Here is a 26,168-nt window from a genome sequence, read left to right as displayed (position 1 = left end):
CTCTTACAGACTCAAAACATCCCTTGAGGGTAAGATCACGCATGACAGTCTCTCACCATTTGTGGTACTTGCAAGTGAGTGCACCATTGACAAGCTCACTAATGGAACCAGGTTCATTGAGGTCATCAAGGAGGATAACCAATGGCACGTCTATCCCTGTTTCCCGATCAATCTGATTGGCCAGATTCGAGAGGTAAAGCTGGAGATCCTGGTAAAAAAACAATACAAAACAAAGGTCACTGTGATAGCATGGACAAAAGGCACCTATCTAATCACAGAATAAAGAATTAAGAAGTGCAGGGGAAGGTACTAGATATCAGATTTTGGGCTGAGGATCAGCAGCTAGAATGAGAGGGTAACTTAGCAAGACAATACAAGAGAAATAGGAAGATTAAAGCTACAATGCCATACTAGTTAGCTAGGATAAACCTCAGTGAATTGGTTTATGATATATGTATAAGCTTGTGGCAGAAGATTAAGAGGCTCCACAGCTGCAATTACAGGGAAACTGAGGCATGGAATGACAACTATAATCCAGTATGTGGGTCAGTGATTGTGACTGAGCAGAAACCAAAAAAAATAGCAAGGGGGTTTCACACCTTGCATGACTGCTGGTGCATGTTGAAAGTATTGACAATGCCATCAGTGACTTCCCGGCCGGAGCGCTCCACCAAATACTCAGCCAGACGATTGGTCAGGTAAGTCTTGCCAGTTCCACTTGGTCCAGAAAGGATAAGGCGTCTGTGCTTGAGAAGAAGGCTTATGTAGTGCTGCATCATGGGTTTAGGGATGAGGGTCTCAAACACCAGGCTGTCCACACATTTTTCTTTCAACCCTATATTTAAAAGAAAGGGGGGGAGGGGAAAGGCTGTTACAAGACTTCCCTGCCATTAACAGCCAGGGACGTCTTAATATTTCAGGTTCTTCTTTTCATCTCAGTAGTCCTTCTGGTGCTGTGGCAGTTTCCTTTCTTCCTGAAAAGGAGGAACATGGACACACTGGAATGTTTCCAGAGGTCTATCCAATGATAAAATGTCTGAAAATCAGTTCCTGTGAGGAACGTTTGAAGGAGCTGGATATATTTAGCCTGGATAAGAGAAAATAGAGAAGTGATAGGATAGCCATCTCTAAATATCTGAAGGGGTTCTTACATGGAAGTTGGAGCTAACTTGTTTTCTTTGGCTCCAGATGGGAAGCCCCAAGTAATAGATTCAATTCCCACTTGTCACCTGGCAATCTCAACATCTATCTTTCTCTAGCCTAGGTTCAGACAAGGGACCTATTCTAACTGAAATTATTTAACAAACCAGGATATCATGCCATGGTTTGAACCAAATTTGTTTTAACTAACATTGGGTGGAACAAAGCACAATTATCCTAGTTTACCTGTAACCCAGAACTGGAGCTTGTTTTCAAGTGAAAACAGAAGCCTGTGTGAAAAAAGAGGTAGGAATATGAGAGTAGACAGAACAGAAATTTAGTAGGACAGAAACCAAGAGACAAGCTGGAGTGTCTGGCCTGACACATCACTGGTACTAATTATTACCAAACAGGCAACAATCTGCTCTTTTGGACATAGTGGCCAGAATTCTATCACCGATATACACTTATAAAAATATAAAAACTTCAGCTGGAGGGGTGGGAAGGAAATAAAAAGTTTGCAGCAAGGTGAAGGATGAGGCAGAATTTACCTTAGTGGATACTAAAACCCCCGAGGTTAAAAAAATTGCTATTTTGTTGTAGGAGGATTCATGTTTAATGGTAGTGGTGGTGTGCGGATGCATTATCTGAAGTACTCATGTCTGGAGTGTGGAACAATCACACCAATGGAGCATTTCTTTCCACTGTCCAGCAATAGTGTGCAAGCATTCATAGGTGGGCTCTATTTGCCCTGATAGTATTTCTCCATTGTTGCAATGTCCTTGGGAAATTGCTCACTGTACTCGTTGCTCACTGCTCCGCAATTTGGTGGAAAAAAAATCTAGATGAGAATGCAAAAAATGTATCTTTATTGACATGATGCAACCAACACTTTTGTATGCCTTGAGAAGGTTTTCCACCAACAACCTGTAGTTGTCTGCCTTGCTATTTCTGAGAAAAGTTATTTTCACTAACTGGAAAGCTTTCCATGCTGTCTTTTCCTTGCCATGCAATGCATGGTCAAATGCATCATCTTGAAGAAAAAGTTAAGGAATCTTAGGATCAACAAAGACACCTTTCTTTTTTGTAGCTTCACTTAAAATCCAGTCACAGATTTATTCACAGATCCAGTCAAATATGTTATTTTAGTCATTTCTTATTTAAATTGAGATCCCTTTATAACTGACCTATCCTCTGCCATTCCTACATCATCAGTCATATACAGTGGTGCCTCGCTTAACAACGTTAATTTGTTCCAGCAAAATCGCTGTAGAGTGAAAACGTAAAGTGAAATTAAAAAGCGCATTGAAATGCATTGAAAACCATTCAATGCGTTCCAATGGGCTGAAAACTCACCGTCCAGTGAAGATCCTCCATAGGGGTGGTCATTTTCGGTGCCTATAGAGCAAGGAATCCGTCCAAAGACACAGCGGGGAGCCATTTTGAGCACCCGCCGGCCCTTTTTAAAACCCAACGATCAGCTGTTTTGATTGTCGTAATACGAAGAATCAGTTCCTGAAGCAGGGAACTGATCTTCGCAAAGCAAAAAAACGCTGTTTAAAACATTGTTTTGCGATTGCAATTGTGATCGCAAAAACATCGTCGTGAAGCGGATTTGTCATCATACGGGGTAATCGTTAAGTGGGGCACGACTATATACTGACCCAATAGAATATCTGGAAAACTAGAGCCAATCAACAGTTATAAGCATAATTTTCATTCTCAGTAACTCAGAATTAGTAAATTAAACATTTGTTTTGGAAGTGTTTTGGCTGTAGATCAGTGTTAGCTACCACTTGGCCTCAAGACTCAGGAATTCCTTTATGCAGGTGGAAAACAGCAGTAGGATTCTGAGCACTAGTCTATGCCTGAAAAAGAGCTTTGGGATATTCACCATGTTCAGCTTTCTACAGAACCCCTTTACGTAAGTGTTTACTCCATTCAGACTCACATGCCTATTAGTGTTAGTGAGAACATTTGAAAACATAATGTATGCTAAGAAATAACTGTAGATGTACCTTTCAGTGTCACAGCAATGCTGGTCACACCCCGTCGACAAGGTGGAAGTTCTGGTGGCTCCGTGTCTAAAACCCGCTTAATATGGCTGATACTATAGCCATAGACAGACTCGACACTGAGTCCTAGAGTGAGACCAGGATCCATCTTGGTTACATAGTCCTGAGTGATGAAAGGGAGGGATTCAAATGCAGCTTCAGAAAAAAGAATCAAACCTTAGAATAATTCATGTATTTTAATTAAATGAATATAACCTATCTCTATACCCCAAAGTTCCTGAACTGGATACAAAATATTTTAGAAACCATGGTAAAACAAATGATCAGTCCTAAAATTTAAAAAAAGGAAGAAGAAGCGCCATTGCCAGTAAATTCAAAGAGCAGCAGAAAACATCTCTCACTGGATCTAAAAGAACTTCTGAATGCCTGGGAAAACAGATACATTTTAACCTGGGAACTAAAAAGCATCAGAATTGCCAAAAGAGTTAACAGGTGTGTGGAGGGAATTCTGCCATGAGACTCACTGGAGCCAGCCAATATATATATTTTAGTGCAACCTATGTCACAGTTTTGTTGTGAGGAATAAAATATAGGAAGTATGAACTATATATGCCACTTGCAATCCCTTAGAGAAAAAAGTGGAAATAATAAATGTAATAAATGTTAAGTAAAACCTACCATCAGTATGAGAGGCTGGGAAACAAGTATGTTCAATTATGCCATTATCAACAAGAAATACAAAACAAAAGGTGAAGATGGCATAACTATAGTTTGCTATGTCAATTTGTGCAAGCATATCAATGAAAAATACAAAACAAAACAAAGGCCAAGCAAAAAAATGATGGTGTGGCACCTTAAAATCTAACTGCTATATTTTAATGCAAGCTTTTGTGGAATATGCTCACTTTATAAGACATACGAAGTGGGCATGTTCCACAAAAGAGTCCATTAAAATATAGCAGCCAGTCTTTAAGGTGCCACAATGTATTTTCTTGTTTTGTTTAGTGAATGTATTTCTTGTGGATATACTTGCACAGTTTCACACAGCTACAACTTCAAAAATCATAATTATGCCATGTTCTAGATAGCCAGGCATGCTCTTTTCAGGATTTCATTCCATTAGCAGATGCTAAGAACGGATTACCATACCAGAATAATATTTCATTTAATTTCCATAAAGTTAACGTTTTCAGTCCTCGTTGGGCTATTCTTGGGTTTTTCCAATCCATCCCTCTATTTAGTACTAGTATCTTACCTTGAAGACCTGACAGACAGCTTCATCCAGTGTTTTCCAGTCTAGCTTCCCATTCACCTTACTGCTGCCCAGATAGAACTCCTGTTGCTTCAAGTCCTAGAAGCCAAAAGGGAGATATGAATTCACGGCTAGGATTACGAACCAGCTTTGTACTGGCAACTGAATCTCACTGGTGCTGTGGTGGGGAAATACCAAGCCTTCCAATCACTTCAATGGTGCTTGCTTACCCCTTTGATAATGTGCTGAGGTGGCATGCGTACTACAATTCGTAGCATCACCTCATCCTTCTGTGTGCCAGCAGTGATGCCATCCATCGGTGATAGTTCTGGAGGGGGAAAGACTATAGTGCATACTATGTACTAAAACAGATGCCAGTAGCATGAAATGGTGTTGCAAGGAACCCCCGTGCAGTTGACAGAAAAATGTCCTCCCCTTCATCCTTCAGTCTACCCTTATAGTATGAGTTCTGACAGTATCTAACATCCCACTGCACAGTTTGGCCTGTACGACAGGGATGCCATAGTAGCCATCACTGGCAGTGGAAGAATGCCAGTGATTAAAGGGTTTATTTTTCAATTTCCATGGCAATCTGGCACTGCAGATGATATCATTCTTGGTGTGTGTCCAACAGGATTTCACCCAATCTTCTTTTTCATCTGTTAATATGGCTCCCCACTTTCTTAAATTTCTTAAATACTCATTAGTAAGGGTAGGTGTGTTAGTCTTCCGTCACAAAAACAATGAAGAGCCTTAAAGACTAAAAGGTTTTATTTGGCACAAAGTGTCATTGACTCCAATTCATTAAAAAAAACTGAAGAAGTCAAGTAGTGTTCATAAATATCTACACCCAATAACAACTGTTCATCTTCATGGTACCATGAGAACCACTGTTGGTTTTTCAGTCTTCAGTGCAGCTCTTCTCCTGCCCTTCCCATAATCTTTGTGTCTCTGCCTCTTTCATACAGAGCATCTCACAGATTCCCCCTTTGAGGGAAAATAATAAGCTGTCAAGTAAGGGCATCAGCATCAGGACTGAGTACTTACACTAGAAGCAGAATGTGCTCAAAAACCACAAGCTGAACTGCATGATGCAAAACATGGACATCTGCACAGCATCTCATACTTCACCCTCCCTTCTTCGTGATTCTTACCTCTATGACCTCAACCTCTTGTAAAGAGATCTTTAAACAAACAAAGCAGCAGATATGGTCTCCTCTGCCTGATTTCCCCCATTTTGATTTCATACCTGTATCCGTCAAGCTGGGGCTGAAAGAATGAGTGAGCTGCAGCCCTAGAGAACGCCTTGGGGAGGAGGCAGCAGATGAGCTCAAGACATGGCTTGGGATGGAGCCTGGCACAGATGAGGGCCCAGGAGCCACTTTCAGACGGTCATTCTCAGCTTTCAGGAGATCCACCTCCAGCTACAAGGAATGGAAAGATAGCTTTGGTTGGGGTAAGGAGACAAAATGGCACCATTCTGGATTCCATGACTGATGGACTGGAGAACTTTTCATAAGAAGTGGAACTTTTTCCAAGGATAGAAAACGCCCCGGCACAGCCAAATACAATCCCAGCAAGTCTTTTTTACAAAGAGGAAAAGTGGATTTTTTCAACTTCTTCATCATTAGTACTATAAATGGAAGGGATACCCACTAAATTTGTTATTGATCTATACTGTCTCAACATGAAGAGAAACCTTGATGTGAAATTTTCAAGCCTCTGTCTGATTCCTATCCTCCAGCCAACAGAAAACAAAGGACTTTTTCTGCCTTCAATTTCGTCATAATTTGTGTAAAATGTTTCCAGTGTCCTTCCCTTTTAACAAGCAAAACACACACACCACAAGCACAGAAGGATGGGGTGATTGCCAAGGAAAAGGCAAATAACGCATCTAGCAATTCAAATACTTAAATTAAGCAGCAGCCAGTCTAATTTTGGCAATTCAGATGACTGTAGAAATCCTGTGGCCTTGTGCAAAAAGGAAGTACATTCATGCAGAAACTGGCTTTTGTGTACAAAGTACTATTCTTATCAATAGGAGAACTTCATTGAGATGTCAGGAAATTTTTCATCAGCATCACTTACAAGGAGAAGAACGCTGTAGTTCCTTCTCTTTGCATGAAAAGGCAAGTTGAGTGAGGATCTGCATCGTGAGTTAGTGCAGACATCACATAATGAGCAGCGACAGTAAGGAAAGCAGCAAAGCTATTTATTTGGTTTCTGGTACTCCCCTTTAAAACTTCTGCCTAAACAAAATACAACTGTTTTGAGCTCCTAAAAGTTGCAGCCTAAATCCTTCTCTCAGAACTGCTCTGATCTTTGCATAGGATGCCCTTCTCCAGTATGCTGCCCCCTGATGTACTGAAATGCAACTACCATCATCATTTTTAGACACCTTAGCCAATTGGGGGGGGGGCAAAGGAAAGACACACTGCATTGGAGAAGGCTGGCTTGCAACATTATTACTTTGACAATATCAGAGAATGAGAGCATTTAACTGTATAAAGCAAAGCTGACTGCTCTTCCTGTAACCCGATCTATGAAGAATTCTATGAGAGCTTGTTTGCTCTCACAGAAGACACTGGGCCTACATGAATTAAACAGCCTATTTTGTCTTTGAAAAAAACAGCAACAGCAGCAGCTATAGATGCTTAGGAAAAGAAATTTCAAAGGCAGTCAAGGACCTGGCTGCTTTCCACGGGTGGCATGTCCTACCTGGTCCAGGGTACTCACCTGCATGTTGTGCATAGTTTCACGGAGCTGATCCAGCTGGTGGGCAGAGTTTAGGGCTTCCAGGCGAATGTCTGTGAGTTTCATTTCTTTTTCCCACAGCTCTGAGCGTAGCTCTGAGACCTCCTTTTTCTCAGGCTCCTCTTCTTCGTTGGTTTGGAAGAGCCTATGCAATGAGGAAATGGAGACAAAGACACATTTTCAGTTTGTCCTGGTTTCTTTTATTCCATTAGCCTTCCTGCATCCTCTAATCTGCCATACAGTACTTACTATATGATTTTTAAAGACACAATCTGAGAGAGATGTACTGCTGCCAGCAGGCATGAAGAGAGGGATTGTCCCAGGAGAGTGCTGGTACATCTAGCTAGAACTATGGATCTCTTCGGATGGAGCTATTTCCCCTTCAATGCTGTTGCTGTCTTAACAGTGCATAAAATCTCTGGAGTCCCCGTAATCACTGGAAAGGTGTCCTGCACAGCTACTTAGCCTTCTCTTGCAAACATAACATTGCAGAGCATTTGGAATGCACCAGCCAATAGAAATGGATTCACAAACCTTAAGAGGGGAGTAACTATTGCACCTGAGTAGGCAGACAGAACTTAAGTGTAAAACATGGACATAGGTCCCCCCCCCCCGGCCACTTATTCCCCAGAGGGTAAGGAGCTGGACTTACTCAGTGTTATCAATTCCCACGGAAGAGGAATTAGAAGATTTGATGGAGGGTGAGGCTGTCTCTGTGGATCCGTGTTGCAGCTTGGGAGATGAGGGTGCTGAAGAATCAGGGGTGGCAATTTCTTCTATGTCAGAATAGGAAGAAGCAGATTTGGGACCCTTCTTGATGCTGAAAGCCTTGTTGAAAGAGCTCCTCAACTAAAGGGGAAAATTGAGATGCAGAAAATGTTGAGAATGCTGTTTAAGATCTATTGCTGGAAAACAGGGGAAGCTCCGCCATGGAATAAGTGACAGAAGAAGTGTGTGCTTTTTACACCCTGTTACACCATACATTCTAACCAATTTGCACATTTCCTAGTATTCAAATTTTCCTTTTTATCTGCTTCTCATCCCACCTTAAAAACCAAATAGCATCACATCTTTGAGCAATGCACATTTTTTACTCTGACCTTTTCTGAATTGTATCATAGTTCCAACTAGAATACAACCACTAAATTAAAGGGATGTATATGTGCTAAAAAGCACCACTGATTCAGTGGGTCCCCTCTAATTGGGAGTAACTATTGGCGTTAAGGCTATATCTACAGAGCCTACATTTTGGTTTAATTAACCTTTTGTTATGCACTGACAGGATATGATCATAAATTAGAATTAATTCTCCATCCACGCACTGACACGATGAGAAAAATCCCATAATTGAAGCATTAAGGGGTATCTAATCTGCATCTGATCTATGCCAACTCTGTGCCCCAAGCAGCTGAGAAACAGATTCCAAAATACTCAACAGGATCAACAGTGATACTGTTCACTTTCTAAGCTGCCAATCGGAGACTCTAGAATGAGTGCCTCCATTCCCCAAAGGAAAATGGAAAGTCTCAGCTCAAGTCAGCTCCTGGCAAGGAAGCCGAAATGATCCCAAATATCATTGTAATACCCCACCATGTAAAGCACCAGGCTACCTTGTGGGGTTGGTAACCATAAATCTGGGCTCTTGGGGATGCTTATAGCAGAACTACAACTAGGAAACAAATGAAAGCCCAGGCTTGATATATCCCTCCTCAGGGAAGACCTATGATGTGCAACCAGTTGGCAAAGGAGCAGACATCAGGCAGATTCTGCCCCCATAGTCTGTCTGAAAAAGTAATTCTACATGATCCTACTTTATCTATCACAGGAGCAGCATGGGCAGTTTTGTATACAGAGATTTGGGTTTGTTGAAGCATGCACAATAGTTCATAGCTAGCAGCAACATGCTGCTGCCCTGCTAAGTCCATGCATATAAGTGTTGCCACTGTCATGCTATGTGAGGAAGATGCAAAAGGATATATTGGCCAAAATCCTGTTGCTTAGCACAGTAAATTGCACTAGAGTAGGCCCACTAGAGTAGTGAGTCAACTCCTCCTCCCTTGATTTGAATGGGCCTACTCTAGTTGTGACTTCCTATATTAAACTAAGTTCCAGTTAGAGCAAGCTCATCTGAATGAATGAAACTTAAGAGGTGCTGACTCACCAAATCCCATTGATTCAACTGGCCTGCTCTAATGCAATTTACTACATCAAGCAACAAGATTTTGAATAGTCGCTTCATTCAGAGTACGTTGTGTTTCTTATATCTTTACAAACAGAGGGGAAAGTATGGTGGGCCTGATACAACTGGCAGATTTATCCACAGATATAAATAATAGAAGTATTCCACACTACTCAATTAGAAGTGTGTCTTGTTTGTATAAGGGTTACCTGTAAGAAACGCAGCTCTGTCAAACTACAATCTAGAGGTGGAAAAATACTTATTTGAAGCTGTAACCCCCAGAATACATAAGCCAGCATAGATAGAAGACGTGTTGACTAGAGTACCAGGAGCTATAGTCCAAAAAAGTAAGCTTTCCCCTTTTTGCTACTATTATCTGCCACCACCTTTTGAAGCAAATTTGGAGTTTTAACTATATTAAAAAAACCCTGAAATTAGGTACTGGTTTCTCCATAGATGTAACTCTGTCTTGGAACATAGAGGTACAGATGTATTGCCCACAAATAGGTATAAATCGATAGAGGTCATAAAGGAAAGGGCATATTCTGTCAGCAACGTTGATTCAGGGACAGTATTGTATTTACAGTTACATTCATTTTGTTACAGGATCAGAGATTCACTACTGAAAGTGTGCTAAAAGAAACATTGGATGTATTATTGTCATGGATGCAGCAACTTCAGAGCCCATCAGGGAGTCCATCCACTGTCAGAGCAGGGTATCTCCTGCACTCACACATGCATTTGATTTTCCAGTGCACCAATTTCAAGACTAGCAACTTGCATTCATACAGCAGCAAGCCAGAAAGTATGCACGGTGTACAGATGTTTGAAGTGCTTAACAGGTTCAACCAGCTATTATGTGAAGTCTTCCTGAACCAGAGATTTTTCTATGTTTGTAATGTGTACATGATGATAGTTAAAGCAAATTTCATACACTAAGGGCTCCATATATTTTACCTCTCTTGACATCTCCACTTTTAAATCTGGTACCAGTTGCTAAATCTCCTAATAAGGATGATAGGCTGCTTTGTTTCCCCACAGAACATGTAACCCCTTTCAGGATTTAATGAGAAAACTCACACAAAGGAAGCCAAGATCAGGCATTCAAAGGCACTGCTTCTAAAAGTCTAGAACAGTCTTTCCTCTTCTCATATGTAATAGCTAAATGTTACAGAAGAGGGTTTTTTTTTCATAAGGAAGGAGTTCTAGTCCACCAATGCTTTGCTCAAGTGAAATAATCAACGTGCGGTCTTAACCATGCTCAGGTGGAGCATGCAACATGCACGCACACACGCTCACACAGACACAAAGCAGGCACCAGTCCACACATGTACTGACACAGTAGCAGGGAGAGTAGCCACTGTAATGGATGAAGATGCTACTGGAATGTAGGGGGTAGCATTAGCTAACCTATCCCCATGCCAATCTATGGGCACACAAGAGGCCAAGGGACTGGAGCTGAGTCAGTGCTAGAACTTCTGTTACCATGTCACCTGGCTTCCATTGGTATACAACTACTATATTGTTCTGTGAAATCAAGATGCTTTTGATCTCTAGTGACTCTAATACAATTTTCAAGGTATATGAGATGTTCAAGGAGCAATTTCCCATTGCTGCTCCCTAACGAGTTTCTATAGCCAAATGGGGAATAGACCCCAGTTCTCTTGAATCCTAGTCCAACACACCTTCAGTACACTGTATCACATTGGCTCTTATCTGTACCTATACCTCTGACCATTCCCCAGCAAGAAAAAGATACACAAACTCATTTATCAGTATTTTCAAGATTTATTTCCTCCTGCTTTGATAAGTGTGTATGATGGTGGAACACACAGTGCGTAGAATTTAGAAAAGTCTTATGATTTGCGATATATACCTTCCTCCTTCCATTTACAGGTAACAATCATCGAAAATCTCACCAGTCACTTGTGACAGGAGGAGGAGATTATATTCTACTGTTCATATGTCTCTCATTGGCTACCCCCTCCCCAATTCCACAGTGGACATTAAGGTAAGTTGCTACATTAACAACAGCCATGAAACCTTTCCCCAGCACCAGTGCAGTGGCCCCTTGCTGTGTGGCTTTGCAGTGCAAGCAAAAGCACAAATGGGATGTTAGTTTCACAAGTGCTGCGCTGTCCCAATGCAATGGAGTGACCAGTCAGAGGAGTAAAACATAAGGAAAGGACTGGTGAAGGCAGGAGGGGAACAAGGAAGTTCCAAGCTTACCTCATACACCTGGAAAAAAAGGGGTTGGGATCAGCATTGAAGGAAGAAAGGGGGAGAAAAACACACAGCAAGACTTAATCATGCGTTCAGCTTAGATCCCTGCCTGTAGCAAGCTGGGAAACTCAGGGCAGCACACAGAAACCGGGGCAGACCTCGGCACCAGCCTTCCCAACATAACAAGACACCTGCTGAGCTGAGAGACAAGCATGAGTGACCTTTCTCTCCATATCGGTTTGGTAGGAAAAGGCAGGGCTACATGGTTCAAGTAAAGGGAAACCGAGGTCACACTAGCAATGCACGCAAGTACTTGCCGTGCGAAGGCTCTTGTGATGCAATCGTTATTTTAAAAGTTCAATTCTTTATCACAGCAATTTCACATGTGCTTAGAAATGTCTCCAGTAAGATTAATGTCAAATTACACTCTCTCTTTCTTTTTCTTTTGGCAGAGGGTATTTTTTTTTGTCAATATAAATAAATGTCTTGCTTAACAGTGCAGGTTTATCCTCTTTGTGGACAAAAGAAATGGCACATTTTTAACTTTTAATTGATATTACAGGAAAATAGTCACTGCAGAATTAACAAAAGGGGAAAAATAGTTTTTCAAATGAGTTAATTTTGTATACAAAGAGGTTTAGATATCTGGTTGTGAAGCCAGAGATTGGGAGTTCAATCTCCCCTATACCTCCTTGACAGGCGCTGGACTTGATGATCTATAGGATCCTTTCCAACTCTGCAGTTCTAAGATCATTATAGTATTGTTTGTTGATATATATCCATATCATGGATGCTGGAGGAGACTCTTGAGAGTCCCCTGGACTGCAAAGAGAACAAACCTATCTATTTTGAAGGAAATCAAAGTGTGAGTGCTCACTGGAAGGACAAATTCTGAAGCTCAGGTTCCAATACTTTGGCCAACTCATGAGATGAGAAGACTCCCTGGAGAAAACCCTGATGTTGGGAAAATGTGAAAGCAAGAGGAGAAAGAGATGACAGAGGACGAGATGGTTGGACAGTGTCATCGAAGCTAGGAATTTGACCCAATTCCGGGAGGCAGTGGAAGACAGGAGGGCCTGGCACGCTCTGGTCCATGGGGTCACAAAGAGTCGGACACGACTTCACGAAGCAAAGAAACAAACTGGAAAGAGGCTTAAAAATCTGAAAACTTTTCCAGCCCCATCCTGGAATCTTGTTAAATTGCTAGAGAGAAGAAACATATCCAATATCTAAAGGATTCCTGGAGGAAGGAGTCTTGGGATTGAGAGGCAATTTAACTTCAAATATGCTAGGAACACTAGAAGTACATGTGGAACTACACAATAAACTTGACTTTTTGGTGTGTGTTTTTTGGTGGTTTTTTTTTTTTTTAATAATAGCATCACTAAGTTAGTGTCCCTGTCTTCCTGTTGGGCCATTGCATCCATATCAAGACTGAAACTAGCACACCTGGTAGGCAGTAGGAATCACTTACTGGTAGATCCCACCTAGAAGTAAGAGCAGATTCTCATTTGGATTTCAGAGCAAAACAGATGCAGAATAGTTTCTTAACAAACAAAACTACTCTGTTTCCATTAGCCAGTATCCTGACACCTCCCTTGACATCATGCTAGCTGTATTGACAAAATACCTAACGGGATTTCATCCCCATATGTGGCCCAAGGTTTTTTTTTCCTGTTTTTCCTTGCCTTTCACCTACCCAGCTTTTCTTCTTCTTCTTCTTGGCATCTGCATCCTTGCCGCTCCCAATGCTGGAATGGCTCGTGATGCTGTTCAGGCTGGATATACTATCTGATGAGTTTTGCCTCCTGATCCGTAGTTCTGGAAGGACAGAGAGAACCTTAAAGGCACCAGGCAACCCCTTGATCAGGAGCTCTTGCAGCTATCCAGGTGATCAGCTACTAAGACTGTTTCTCAGCTACAGTATGGACAAAACTACCACAGAAAGGCACACGTTCTGTATTTTGTTCCCACTTATTTAGTATCACACAGATAAGCCAAAATTTTGTATGGACATACACTAAAAAGGTGTAAAATGAAGCAGTATAGTAAATTATTATTCTTGGCTTTTAATATTATGTTTTTAATGATGATTGTAAGCCATCCTGAGTCCTTTTTTAGGAGAAAGGCAAGTCAAAATATTTTAAATAAAATAAAAAATAATATTCCTTTTTGATTTACAGCAACTTACAGCAATTCACATCTATAAGTTATTCTGTGCAACAGCATTTCATCCCATATCTAATCCCAGTTTGGCACCATTCAGCATTGGTTGGAAAAGTGACATTTTGGACTACAACTCTGTGGGGATTGTAGTCCAAAATAAAAAAGTAACAGTTCTGAGCTTTGCTTCCCTATCACTAAAACAACCTACTATCCATGAAGGCAACCATCTAAATGTTCCACAAAGGTAGTGTGTGTGTGCGCAGAAGATCATGCTCACCTTTAGGTGTAACCTCAGTGCCATTCAGCGCCCCTTGGATAACAGCCTGGGCTTCCGAGTTCTTTTTCTTCAAGAAATCAATAGTTTCTCGCAAGTCCAGGAGCTCAGTATCCTGAAAAAGATGCACGGCCAATGAATACGTTGAGTTTTGTTCTCATACTTGAAGTTTCAGTTACAGAAGGTGGTGATTGAGGAGGGGGGGGGCAGAAAAAAGATGATGGAGTTGAAAAGCTGCCATCAGTACTTGGCATTCTTATATAGCTGTTTCAGCCCAGGACCTAGTGGTGGTGGGCCCATCAATGGTTGCCTTTAAATCCCTTGCCCCCTGGTTCAGCTTACCACACTCACTACTTTGTAATTTATCCATCCTATTCACTGGATAGCCAAAAGAAAAGAAACGGGGTCTGCCTTGCTTCTAAGCAAAGTGAAATGACTGCTTGAGGTGGCAAACCAAAGGGACTGTGGAATTTATCACTTCCTCTCTCTATAAATCTTCTCTATTCCTGATAAGTAATAAGTAATAATCAATGCAGTATCCAGTGAAATGTCCTGTCCCTGGTGCAGGGAAATCTTCTGAGCACAATGCCCGAGAAACACTGCTGGACTCTGAGAGATCTTTAGAGACCAGCAGTTAGAGAAGAGCTGGCCAGCTCTGTAGAGAGTAGTGCACACAGGGCTCCTGGAAAGCAGTGCCAGCAGGTTGGAGGTAGGGCACAGGAGAAGCAGTGGAGGTGGAGATGGAGCTGGAGGAAGAAAGAAGGGCATTTAGCAGTGGGGATGCAGCTACAAGCAATGAATGGGATGCTATCTTTCTATTTCTGTTTCAAGGAATGGAGAGTCTGAGCAGCCTGTAAGAACAGATCATTTGTGCAGGTTTTCCTTTCCAAGCTAGGATGGTGGTGGTCTTGCTCTCAGTGGAGCTTTGAATATTGCTGCCAAATACTCACTGAAGTATAATAAACCTTTATCACTATGGTTGGTTGTTCTCTCAATGTCTACAGCCCCAGAAAGAGGGCCTTTAAGGCTGCACGTGCTTCCTTTGCCCCTGTGCAGTGTGAACTTTCAGAGGAGGAGGAAAAATAAGGAAAAAGAAGGCCCTATAAGTACTGTAGAGGAATCTGTAGGTGTTCACTTGCTGCCTGTCCTCTCACAGGACTAACCTTCTCTTCTGCCGTCTCAGCAAGCTGTCGGAGGCGAGATGTCATGTTCACCAGGCTCTGTTCAAAGGCTGCTACTAAATTGGCCTGAAAAGAAAAAGATGAGGACACAAGGCTCATGCAACAGCACAAGAAGCAGAGTCACAAAAATAAATGCCAAGGGGAGGTCACTGACAGACAGGGCTTGGGAGTTTCCCTTGCCAACTCTGGTGTGGTGAGAGGAGAGCCAGTCCTTTGTGCACAAGAGGAATTCCAGGCTTCTTCCGCACCTGGAGCTATAAGAAAGTGAGATGGAACTTCACTGTCATCCCAAGTCCCAAAGCTCAGCTGAAGCTTAGAATATGGTGGGGACTGTATTTGCTGGGAAGAAGTACAGAACCATAACCAAGCCTTGCCTCCTGCTCCTGAATCTGAGCTGGAAATGAGAGACGGATGGTCTTGCCTTTGTGCTAGAGAAATGCTCTGTCTGCCAAATGTACAGAGCAGAAGATACTCACAAGCCTCCATCTTGAAATGTCAAACATGAAACTGGAGTGGGGGAAAGAAACGATATGATTTTCCATTGGCCAGGGCTTGGCGTGCCTACTGGGTACAGAGGTTGGGCAAGCTCCTGTGCCTTCCTCTCCTCCTTCTTTTGAGCATTTAAAGTTGGAGCAGGGGGAGACGGAGAGATAGGGAGTTTGCTCTGCATTACAAGACCTCTTTGCTGCAAGAAAAAAAAAAGCAGGTCTCCATTTCCCTCCAGCTCTGAGCTGCTGAAGAGGCAGGAGCTTCTATTCCAACCCTTACCAGAAAAGTCTGGAGCTAGACAGAGGAAAATGAGATTTATCCACAATATCATGTTCTGTTTCAAAGACACAACCAAGGTCAAGGACATGGGTTTGCACCCTCCCCCCAGAAAGGAGGAAATCCTGATGACAGAAACTTTGTAACTGACTAGTAAGACTTGTCAAAATGTGTTAACTCTTGGTAAAAAGGCACACGAATTGCCTGTGGAATGTCCCAAGTTGAATTCCTGGCATTTTCATTATAAAGAAAGGTTTAGGGAACAGCCTGGGATTCTTAAAAGAACAATTGAGAAACACCTCATAGCTACATGGCAAGCATCCATTAGAGGGTGCTCCTGTTCCATACAGTACTGTATGTAGACCCACCTCCCTATGTTCTATGGCCATTTGCTGCAAGACAATCAAGGACAAATTAGTGTACTCTGCTCCCTTGCTACCCTGGACCTTCAGAACTACAGAGAATCTGCCTAAATCCCTTGATACTGTCAGCAGCCAAATCTTTAACAGAAGTGCATTTCTGGGGATCTACACACAACAGCAAACTGTTAGGGCAACATTCAATAGAGTTCTAGTTCAGAGATAGTCTTCTTATATGTGTGGGACTTCCAAAGACTGCAGGGCTAATGTGCCTTTGTCCCCAATACAAAAAGCCTTTTGCCGTGCATGGCATTCTCAGCCAGGAGGCATCCGTGCCAGTGGAGACAAGGCATAGCAACTTACATTGGCTGACAGCTGGGATGTCAGTGTGGCCACCTTCTCTTGGGATGATTCCAACTCACGGCGTAGTTTGCGGATTTGCTACGGGAGAGAAAAGAAAGGGGTGAGTCAAGAGAGCAGAAAAGCCCTTTGCTCTCCACCAACGGTCAAGAGCAACATAGCAGTGAGGAGGAAAGAGAGGATGTTACTGTACCTCAGACTGCATCCTCTCCTCAGCCTGGCAGCAGATGATGGGGCAGAGGAGAGACAGAGAGGCAGGCGGTTAGGGTGTAAGAAGCAGAGGCAATCACAGCCACCGGTGAGCAGCCATGCATAGAACCCAGCACTTGCACTGCAATCAGTCTTTCCACCTCCACCCCATATCGTCCTTCTCATGGCAACACTACCCGGGTAATTGTAACAGACCCCATAGTTACAACATGCCAAGCCCTATACCAGTTGCACTCCATCCCACTTGGAAAGAACACAGCACCAGATCACCCGCAGCTGAAGTGGGGTGCATATCCTGCTGGAACTGAACACAGAGAAAAGTAAAGGCTGGTTGATGAAGGGAACACAGCTTACTGAGGAGTAAGTGGAGGAAGCACTGGATGCCAGGGACAGCACGGATCCATGAACTGCAATAGAAAAGACAGAGAAAGAGACACGTGTTGGGGGCTGCTTGTGGCAAAGGAAGAGGAAGCTACCGTATTTTTCGCTCCATAAGACGCACCTTTACATAAGACGCACCATTTTTTTAGGAGAAGAAAACAGGAAAATATAATCTGTTTTCTTCGCTCCATAAGACGCACAGACTTTCCACCCCCCCTGTTTTGTGGGGGAAAAGTGCGTCTTATGGTGCGAAAAATACAGTAATTGGTCACAAAAAGACCTAGGGAGCACTGGCGCACATAGGAGGTAGGGCACTTGGGGGAGGACCTAGGGGTTGGGTATGTGCATAGGGGCAGGTCCAACACCAAGAGCAACCCGAGCTAATGAAGAGCCCCCATGATGGTGAATGCAAGAAGTATGCTCAGAAGACCATTTAGCCCTGGAACAAACATTTAGCAGTCCATGCCTAGGGGAGGGGAGGAGTGTTTGGTGGAGACCATACATTCTAACATGCCTAAGAAATGTTTCCCTAGAGCAAAGGGAAAACATCTTGGTAGTATAGCCACCCAATATTTTGTTGTTGTTGTTTAAATAAACATGAGATCATCAGGTTAAAGCCAAATATTTAGTATAAGCACCCAACCAGAAGTAACACTACCCAGATCAGGCACCCACTTGAGTTGTCAGCATTTCACTGCCATGTGTAGTATATAATGTTTCCTTAACCTACTTTAGATTAAACACACTCTTTCCAAGGGAAGGAGGAAAGCAACAAACCTAGAAGCTGACTCTGCTCCATGACAGACTGGTAATAATAATGCTACTTATGTACTATCAAGTCAATTCTGACTTGCAGAGACCCTTTCCAAGATTTTTTAGATAAAGAACACTATCATTTTCCTTTCTGGGGACACACAGGGGCTATGCAGTTTCCCCAAGGCAACATAGGCTGGCTCTTTTCCTGGGACACATAATGAGGAATCGAACTCTCAAACTCTAACCTAATTTACTGAGCTATCCAGACAGTTATGAGAGTCTGGTATTTTGGACTAACTAGGGCGCCTGCCCACAAAATCCTGGGGATGGTGCTACCAGATGTGCAAGAGATAGAAAATGAAGATGAAAAGGGCACTGGCTGCATCCATTTCATCCCTAATTGTTCTACAACATTTGGATTCCCTGCAGGCCAGGAAGCACTTCCCACAGATGCACCAACCACCTGCCATGGACATTCAGTGCTCTTGAGAAGATGTGATGGACAGAATTTGTTGTGACTGTATCCCTCTCACCATTATTACTGAGGAGGAGACTCTTGTCCTCCTGGCCGGGTGCAGGACTCTCACCATCATCCACAGGGTCGCGGAAAGAGCCTGAGCGGATCATGCCCTTGGGCCGGTCAGCCAAGGAGAGAGTGCTGCCCATGGGGGAGGCGTTGTACAGCTCGAAGGTAGAGTCATGAGTAGGGATGCTGTTAGAGCGGGTGATCCTCGGGGTGTTGGTTGCCGTGGGACTCACTGCAGGAGAAGGGGAGGAGGGGAGGAGAGGCTAGTCAGAGCAGCTCAAAGCAAGGAATAGGGTCTAGGGAACCGGATGTGCTACATGGGAATTTGGGGGAAAGTGCAAGGCATCCAGGATGGAGACAGGGAAGGGCAGGACCAGTGAATGCACACCACACCTGATGTTAAGGCTTCAGTCAGCACCTGCAAAACAGTATCACTAACACCAATTTGTGACTGAAGTGGTTAGAAGGAGCATCTGGCCTTTCTCATGTTCCAGTGCAGACAGGGAAAAATTAACATTATTTCAGCCTCACATAGCCTCATATTATTCTCAGTACAGTTTAATCCCTTCCCCTTTAGAAAAAAAAATACAATCTGGCAGAGATTTGCAGTATTAAACAGTAGAGACAGAAAGGCATGAAGTGTGGAAAAACAACCTACATTCTTTTAACTATGCGTCAATAATTGTGTTAAAGTGTAGAGAGGAACTCCAGACTGATCACTTGAAAAATGTTCTCTCATTCCCTTAAAAAATGCTCTGGTCTATGTTAGAGTACTAGTGCAACTTCAGTACATGTATTCTTCTATTTCTTGGAACTGTATATTTATTACTGCTAATACAGGTACCCTTGGTCAGTAAAAGGCCTGGACAGATCTTCTTCTTTTCAATGTGTTTATAGCCAATTTTGCTTAGAAATTAAAAGCTATGCCTTAGACCTGCTGCATAACCTCACAGAAAAATCTATTTTTGGCAAAAATATGGAACTTCTATTGCATCAAGAATAGGATCATAAACTGTCCCAAGGTGTTCTATGTGCCTGTCTCTACAGGAAATGCAAAGTACCTTCATAGCACCCCTCCACATGCCCCTAAACTTGGACTGTGGGTGAGCTGACAATGCTCTTATAAGGAAAAAAAAGTGAAAGAAAAGGATCTCCTAAACTGCAAATGGACACCACCTGCTTTAGTTGCACTATACGGATTCAGAATGACTGCTTGCAGAGCAACTGTTGCAGAAAACACAAGGAAGAAAAACTAACCAATATTAGTGAGTGGGGCCTTTCCAACCAATGGCATGGAGAGAGCAGGAGGAGAGGGCAGCTCAGATTGGTCATCTGACTCCTGCATCGCCCCAATTGTGTGGGAGTGTCGCCTCTCCTTGGCCTCTTCCTGGATTTGATACCTGCCAAAATCAAAGCAAAAAGGAACAGAACAAAACTGATGAGCCATATAGAGAAAATCATAAAGAAGCTGTGGTGAGCATCGGTTCAAGTTGTTCACACCCAGACACTTTGTGGTGTCAGAACCAGAGAAAGGCTAATTATGATGCAGTTCTCACAAAGAACAGTGAACCAAGTTCAAAGGTACAATCAGAACCACGGTGATCTCCTAAAATCCAAGAAAGATGGTTGAAAACAACAACAACAAAAAACATTAACCCCCCAATTATTGTGATTATCCCTGTCCCATACTTTTTGTTTAAAATTCATATATGTATTTTCATGAAAAATGTCCAGTATACACTGCAACTGCAAAGATATATGAAAATCCAAAATTTCACTAGTTGCAACAGGCCTGGAAAACCCCTGTTCAGCAGGTAAGATGATGCTAAGAAAATGTACATTGCTGGGAGTTAATAAGCTAACTGGAGTTTTCTAAATGAATAATGGACTATTCATATCATCATGAGACTCTTCCTAAAGGAAATTAATAAAAATCGATGAACAAAGGAATAACACCAACTAAAATCCATGAGACTTCCTTTAGAGTAAACCTATGTAGTTTTGGGCTGTAGTACATGTACTCACTCCAGTAGCTATCTGAATGTAATTACAAAACTTAGTGGATGTCATTTTAACTTTCAGTTAATAGTAAAGTTTGTAGTACTTTATTCTAATGCACATTATTTGTTAATTGCAGGATTTGTGTTGTGTTCCAGAAAATAAAAATAAAGACAGTATCATTCATATGGAATGGCTCTTACAATATCATTTTTATGCTTTGGATCTACAGAGATGGGAAAGCTGTGTGTGCCTTTGCCAATTATCAAAAAAACAAAACCATGAAGTGAGAGATGTAATCAGATCCCTAGCTTGTTTTGATGTGAGCGAATGGGTGGGCCACTGTTATAAACCACCATGGCTAATTGATTTTCTATAGGATCCTATCTTTGTAGTGTTACAGAATCTCAGGTTTCCTGCTTAAGGAGATGATAAACAGGATGATCAAAAGCATACACAGTGTTGGTTTGTGGGAAACAGATTTCTTTAGCTGGTCATCCTGTATTATCATGACCACAACGAAAAGAGGGGGAGCAGGGAGCAGGATTACCTTAGTCCCTTCTTGGGCAGTGTATTCCGGTCACGGTTAGAGCTGTAGGAGAGGAAATGAACAGCAGTATTTGTTAATTATTTGCCTGAGCAGCTCTGGTTCCTAATAGGACATATAGTCATTTGTGTGTTTGTTTATTGCAATTTTATGCTGCCTTTCCCCCTGAGAAGGGACCAAGGTGTCACAAATTATAAAAAACAAACCAACTAAAAGCACGATAAATTATTGCATTACGACAATTAATCATGTATAAATAATAATATAAAACAGAAAGTGATAATGAGACTGTATTATCATACATAAGATGATAATGAACTATTTTCTGAGCTTTAAAAGCAATTAAAAACAATTAAAAAACAATGATATAACAGTATGAAAACAATTAGCTAAAAGCACCTTAAAACATGTTAAATACACATTAATAATAATAATAATAATAATAATAATAATAATAATAATAATAATAATAATAATAATAATAATAATAATAATAATAATAATAATAATAATAATAATAATAATAATAATAATAATAATAATAATAATAATAATAATGAGCAGCACACAAAACCAAGATTCTTCATGGCCCACTCAGTTGTTATATGCCTGCCTAACTTTATCTGTTGTGGGAAGGAAAAGAAGGAGGGGGGCTACTTAGCCTCCCAAGAAAGAACATTCTGCAACCTGGGAGCAATCAGAGAAAGTGGGAGAAAGCCCTCTCTCATGTTCCCAGCAGACACGGTTGTGAAGGCAGTATGAGTGAGAGAAGCCTTTCCCCACCTGAAGATCTTAGGATGAAGGGACGCTTATATGGAAGAACACCTTCCTTCATATAGCCTGGAGACAAGGTATATCAGACTTCATAGCTCATAACCATAACTTGGTCTGGAAATGGAGCTGTTATTAACAGGGCAGTTATATGATCCACGTAATTGGCCCTGGTCAGCAGCCTGGTTGCAGTATTTTGAACCAGCTGAAGTTTCTGAATTGTCTGCAAAGACAGCCACACATAGAGTGCATTACAATAATGCAAGCGATAAGTAACTTGTGCCACTGTAGCCAAATCAGACAACTTCAGGAACAGGTGTAGCTGGCTCATCATCTTTAACTGTGCAAATGCACTCTTGTCCCCGACCAAGACCTGAGCACCCAGGCTCAGTCTAGGAGTATACTAAAGGTGTGTGCCTGAGTTGTTAGGGGGAGCATAATCCCATCTAACAAAGATTGAATGCCTATGCCCTGATCTGCTTTTTGAATGACTAGAAGCACCTCAGTTTTGCTGGATTACATTTCAGTTTGTTTGCCTTCATCCAGTCTATTATTGATGATAGACATTGGCTTAGACAGAAACACTTCCTTGGAGCAATGTGGAAAGAAAACATAGGGCTGAATTTCATCCAAGTAACTCCAAAATATTGAACAATCTATCCCAGTGCTTTCATGTATATGTTAAACAGCAGGGAGAACAAAGCAGAACTCTAAGGGACACCATGGGCTAATGGCCAACGAGTTGAACAGGAGTACCCCAGGACCACATTCTAAGTTTTCTCCTCCAGGAAGGACCAGAGCTGCTGTAAATCAGTGCTTTCAAGTCAAATTCCAGAGAGATGCCCAGAAAGATACCATGGTCAATGGTATAAAAAGCCACTGAGAGTTCCAGTAAAACCAAGAGGGACATACTTCCCCTGTCTAGTTCCTGGTTTAGATCATCCACCAAGGCGACCAATGTTGTCTCCGTCCCATGACTGGAGATGGATGTAAAGTATGGGAAAACAAAGCATAACATAAGAAGCCTAAAGTTTTGTATTTGTACCACTGAAGGCACTAGACCTTGTCAAGCAACAAGAAGGAGGAAGTGAAAGACTGTGCTGGAATTTGTATAAAGCAGGGGTAGGCAAAGTAAGGATGGACTGTAACTTCTACTATCCTTGGTTAACATAGGCAATACAGTGGTGCCCCGCTTGATGATGATAATCCGTTCCAGCAAAATCGCTGTAGAGCGAAATCGTCGTCAAGAGAGAAAAAAACCCCATTGAAATGCATTGAAAACCGGTCAATGCGTTCCAATGGGAGAAATACCTCACTGTCCAGTGAAGATCCTCCATAGGGTGGCCATTTTCCGGTGCCTCTCTTGTGAAGAATCCGTCCTGAACACAGCAAGAGGCATTTTGCACAGCGGGGAGCCATTTTGAAAACCCGACGATCATCTGTTTTTGATCGTCGTTAAGCAAAAAATCAGTTCCTGAAGCAGGGAACTGATCGTCATCAAGCGAAAAAACCCTTTGAATCATCGTTTTGTGATCGCAATAGCAATTGCAAAAAACTGATCGCAAAGTGGATTCGTCGTCAAGCAGGGCAATCGTCAAGTGGGGCACCACTGTACTGACAAATGCTGGATGCTGCAGCCTAGTGATGTTTGGATACCTGGTTAAAGATTCCCCATTGCATTGTAATTCCAGCAGCCCTTTTAAAAAACTATTCTCTTGATGGTACTGAAGATTTAATACAAGGACCGATTAAATAATTTATGACAAGAACCGAGATTGCTCTGTCACCCAGATATTACAGGCATTCACTTTTAGATGTCTAAGACAGCATATGGGAGAGGTCTCCAAAACATCTACTGGGCAAATGATTCCTCAGTCTTGCTTTCTGAAGAAACCACTTACTAACAGCTCCCATCCCCTGTACTGTACCTTATAAAACATTAGACCATACAAAAGCTACACCATAGCCTTTTCCCTACCTCTCCAGATGTGTGATTCTGGGACTTCCTGTCCATGCCATCTCACTAGGTTCCTCTTCAGCAGCAACAGGAGGGGTAGAAGTAGCGGTGGAACCTGTTGTGTTGCCTGCTGAGAAGGCACTGTGTAGGCTCATAGGCATCTGTAAGGATTCCATGCTCCTGTGCAAACCTGAAAGCTTGGGGTACATGCGGGTTTCCTTGGGGATGCTGAAGCCACCCATGAGCTCCAGGCCCTGGGAGAAGCTAGCAGAGTTAATGTTAAGAACTGGAGCAGGGCTTGGAGTGAAGCATGATGTGAGGTGGCCACCCACATTCCCTGCAGCTGTGTGGGACTCTGGCAGTTTGCCACCATGCATCTGGTGAAGCTCACTTGAGGAAGGAAGGTCCAGGCTGTTGGAGTTCACCTTGTCCAGATTGGCCAGAGAAGGGGCTTTCACATAGCTTTTGGCAGCTGACCTGAAACGGTGCATCATAAAATTAGGACACTGCTATGAGTATAGGGTGAGAGTTTTGCACAGAAAACTTCATCATGTAGAAAACTACATCATGCATCTGACTTCAGGCATAAAAAATAATTGAAAACTGTACAATTTTTCTTAGGATCTTTCTTTTTTTTTTTAAAGGCACATTTCCAGTAATTCTAATTACCAATAGTTGGGTAATTGCTCAAATTCTAGTGATCAAGCATCAACCCACACACTTTTGGTGGACCTAAAAATCCAGATAAATGCAACTATATGTTAATTTTGTATTTAGGGAGCTGGTTTTCCTAAGAAATTGGCAGGACTCTGGCACTGCAACAGACACTCAATGAGATACATTCATGTTCACAAAACTCCTTCTTATCTGTTTGGGGTGTGTCACATTGATGGATTGGGTGTCCACACTCAGAAGAGCTTTATATGGGCCCACTTATAATCAGGATTTGATTAGAGGTGTGTGTGTGTGTGTGTGTGTGTGTGTGTGTGTGTGTGTGTGTGTGTGTGTGTGTGTGTGTGTGTGTGTGTGTGTGTGTGTGTGTGTGTGTGTGTGTGTGTGTGTGTGTGTGTGTGTGTGTGTGTGTGTGTGTGTGTTAAAGATACCTTTTGGACAACAGCTCTAATGCTTTCTATCTTGAGATCCTTTCATTGTCCCAATTGATTCCAAAACAGTTAAGATTCAATATCACCTTTGCTATTATTTGTCTTCTTATATTGATGAGTTTGAACAATTAAAAGCCTTGTGTCTAGAATTATGCTTACTTAAGCGAAATATGTACAACATCTCGATACAGCCAAGCACCCCAGGCTCTGGGAGAAGTGGGCTTTAGGTATGCTACAGTAACTCAAAATAACGCAAAGTCAAAGCAGCGAGGGAACATTTAACATCCATTCACTAAAACAAAGCTTCCAACTAGCATTATAATCTTCCAATAAATAGGCAATGAATAACAAAATACCCCACAGAAGGCAGAAAGAGTTCTTCTAATCTACAGGCAGGCAAGCTAGGCTGCAGACCTGCAGGAGGTCCTTTCCCCCCTTCCCCGTTCCTACCTGAGTGGTGTTGGTGGCAGCTCAGCCACTTTGGCAGGAGTCTGGTGGCTGCCTTGAGCCTTCGGGGTACTTTCAGGGGAGCCAATGCTCTTGACTGAGATACAATCAGAGTCCAAGGCTACAGCTTTGGCTTTGGCCTTCTCCTTCTCTCTATCTGTTTGATTCACTGGCACTGGGGTGCTCCGGCCTGTGCCAATTTTAGAGGGTTCCTTGAGCCGTGAGACAGAGATGCTGCCTTTTGTGCTTAGGAGACTGGGATCAATGCTGCTGCTGACAGGTCGTGGCCCACTGCGCCCACCTGTCACACTCATGGAGCTGGATTTGGCTGGGCGTGGCAGGCTCCGGTACTGGATGTTGGTACGGGCTCCCGGAGCCATGAAACCAGGCTCTCCAGCATTAGAAACATCTAGACTGGTTTTCCTGCCATTGACGGGCTTGACAGGGATACTGGAGTTCTTCTGGATCTTGCCAAGTGTGGCTGAACCACCAGCTTGCATCACTGTAGCAGTGCCAGTTGCAGGAGGTGGCTTCTTGTTGTAGCCAAAGGAGCCAGAAGTGGTGGTCCGTGTGAGCCCAGAAGGGGGTTTCTTAGCATCTGAAATCCGGTCACGGCCAGCATCAGAAGAAGAGCGCTGTAGGCCAGCATTCTTCACAGACAGCTTGCTCTTGTCTGTTGCTTTTGCTTCGGGCTTGCCTGAAGGATAGCATTAAAAAGGATCCAGTCAGGAAACAACAAAGTTTGAAACCAATAAAAGTAAAGGGTATTTGTGCAATACGTTTCTTAGGTGAGCTATGAGTATT

The 26,168-nt window shown here is 42.5% G+C and overlaps 1 protein-coding gene across 11 annotated transcripts in view; it reads right to left on the bottom strand.

The window, feature by feature from the left end:
• NAV1 (neuron navigator 1) overlaps positions 1-26,168 on the bottom strand; it is a 346,655-nt gene that overhangs the window by 5,844 nt on the left and 314,643 nt on the right. For 6 of the 11 annotated variants that reach the window (XM_072997117.2, XM_078393333.1, XM_020782557.3 and 3 more), the window contains 19 exons: positions 25,368-26,061; positions 23,836-24,291; positions 21,090-21,131; positions 19,799-19,941; positions 18,549-18,773; positions 17,233-17,285; positions 16,862-16,885; positions 16,672-16,749; positions 15,167-15,250; positions 14,007-14,118; positions 13,263-13,384; positions 7,814-8,010; positions 7,144-7,306; positions 5,657-5,831; positions 4,638-4,735; positions 4,411-4,506; positions 3,159-3,318; positions 600-835; positions 57-208 (listed from right to left, as the gene is read on the bottom strand). In XM_072997117.2, the coding sequence (XP_072853218.2) occupies positions 57-208; positions 600-835; positions 3,159-3,318; positions 4,411-4,506; positions 4,638-4,735; positions 5,657-5,831; positions 7,144-7,306; positions 7,814-8,010; positions 13,263-13,384; positions 14,007-14,118; positions 15,167-15,250; positions 16,672-16,749; positions 16,862-16,885; positions 17,233-17,285; positions 18,549-18,773; positions 19,799-19,941; positions 21,090-21,131; positions 23,836-24,291; positions 25,368-26,061 (3,310 nt within the window). The remainder of the gene's footprint in view (positions 1-56; positions 209-599; positions 836-3,158; positions 3,319-4,410; positions 4,507-4,637; positions 4,736-5,656; positions 5,832-7,143; positions 7,307-7,813; positions 8,011-13,262; positions 13,385-14,006; positions 14,119-15,166; positions 15,251-16,671; positions 16,750-16,861; positions 16,886-17,232; positions 17,286-18,548; positions 18,774-19,798; positions 19,942-21,089; positions 21,132-23,835; positions 24,292-25,367; positions 26,062-26,168) is intronic. The other 5 variants (XM_072997122.2, XM_072997120.2, XM_072997123.2 and 2 more) reach the window with 5 other exon arrangements.

This window comes from Pogona vitticeps, chromosome 4 (genome assembly GCF_051106095.1).
Source record: "Pogona vitticeps strain Pit_001003342236 chromosome 4, PviZW2.1, whole genome shotgun sequence".
NCBI lineage: Eukaryota > Metazoa > Chordata > Lepidosauria > Squamata > Agamidae > Pogona > Pogona vitticeps.
The sequence above is the reverse complement of the archived record's forward strand: the minus strand, read 5'-3'. Positions and strand labels throughout refer to the sequence as shown.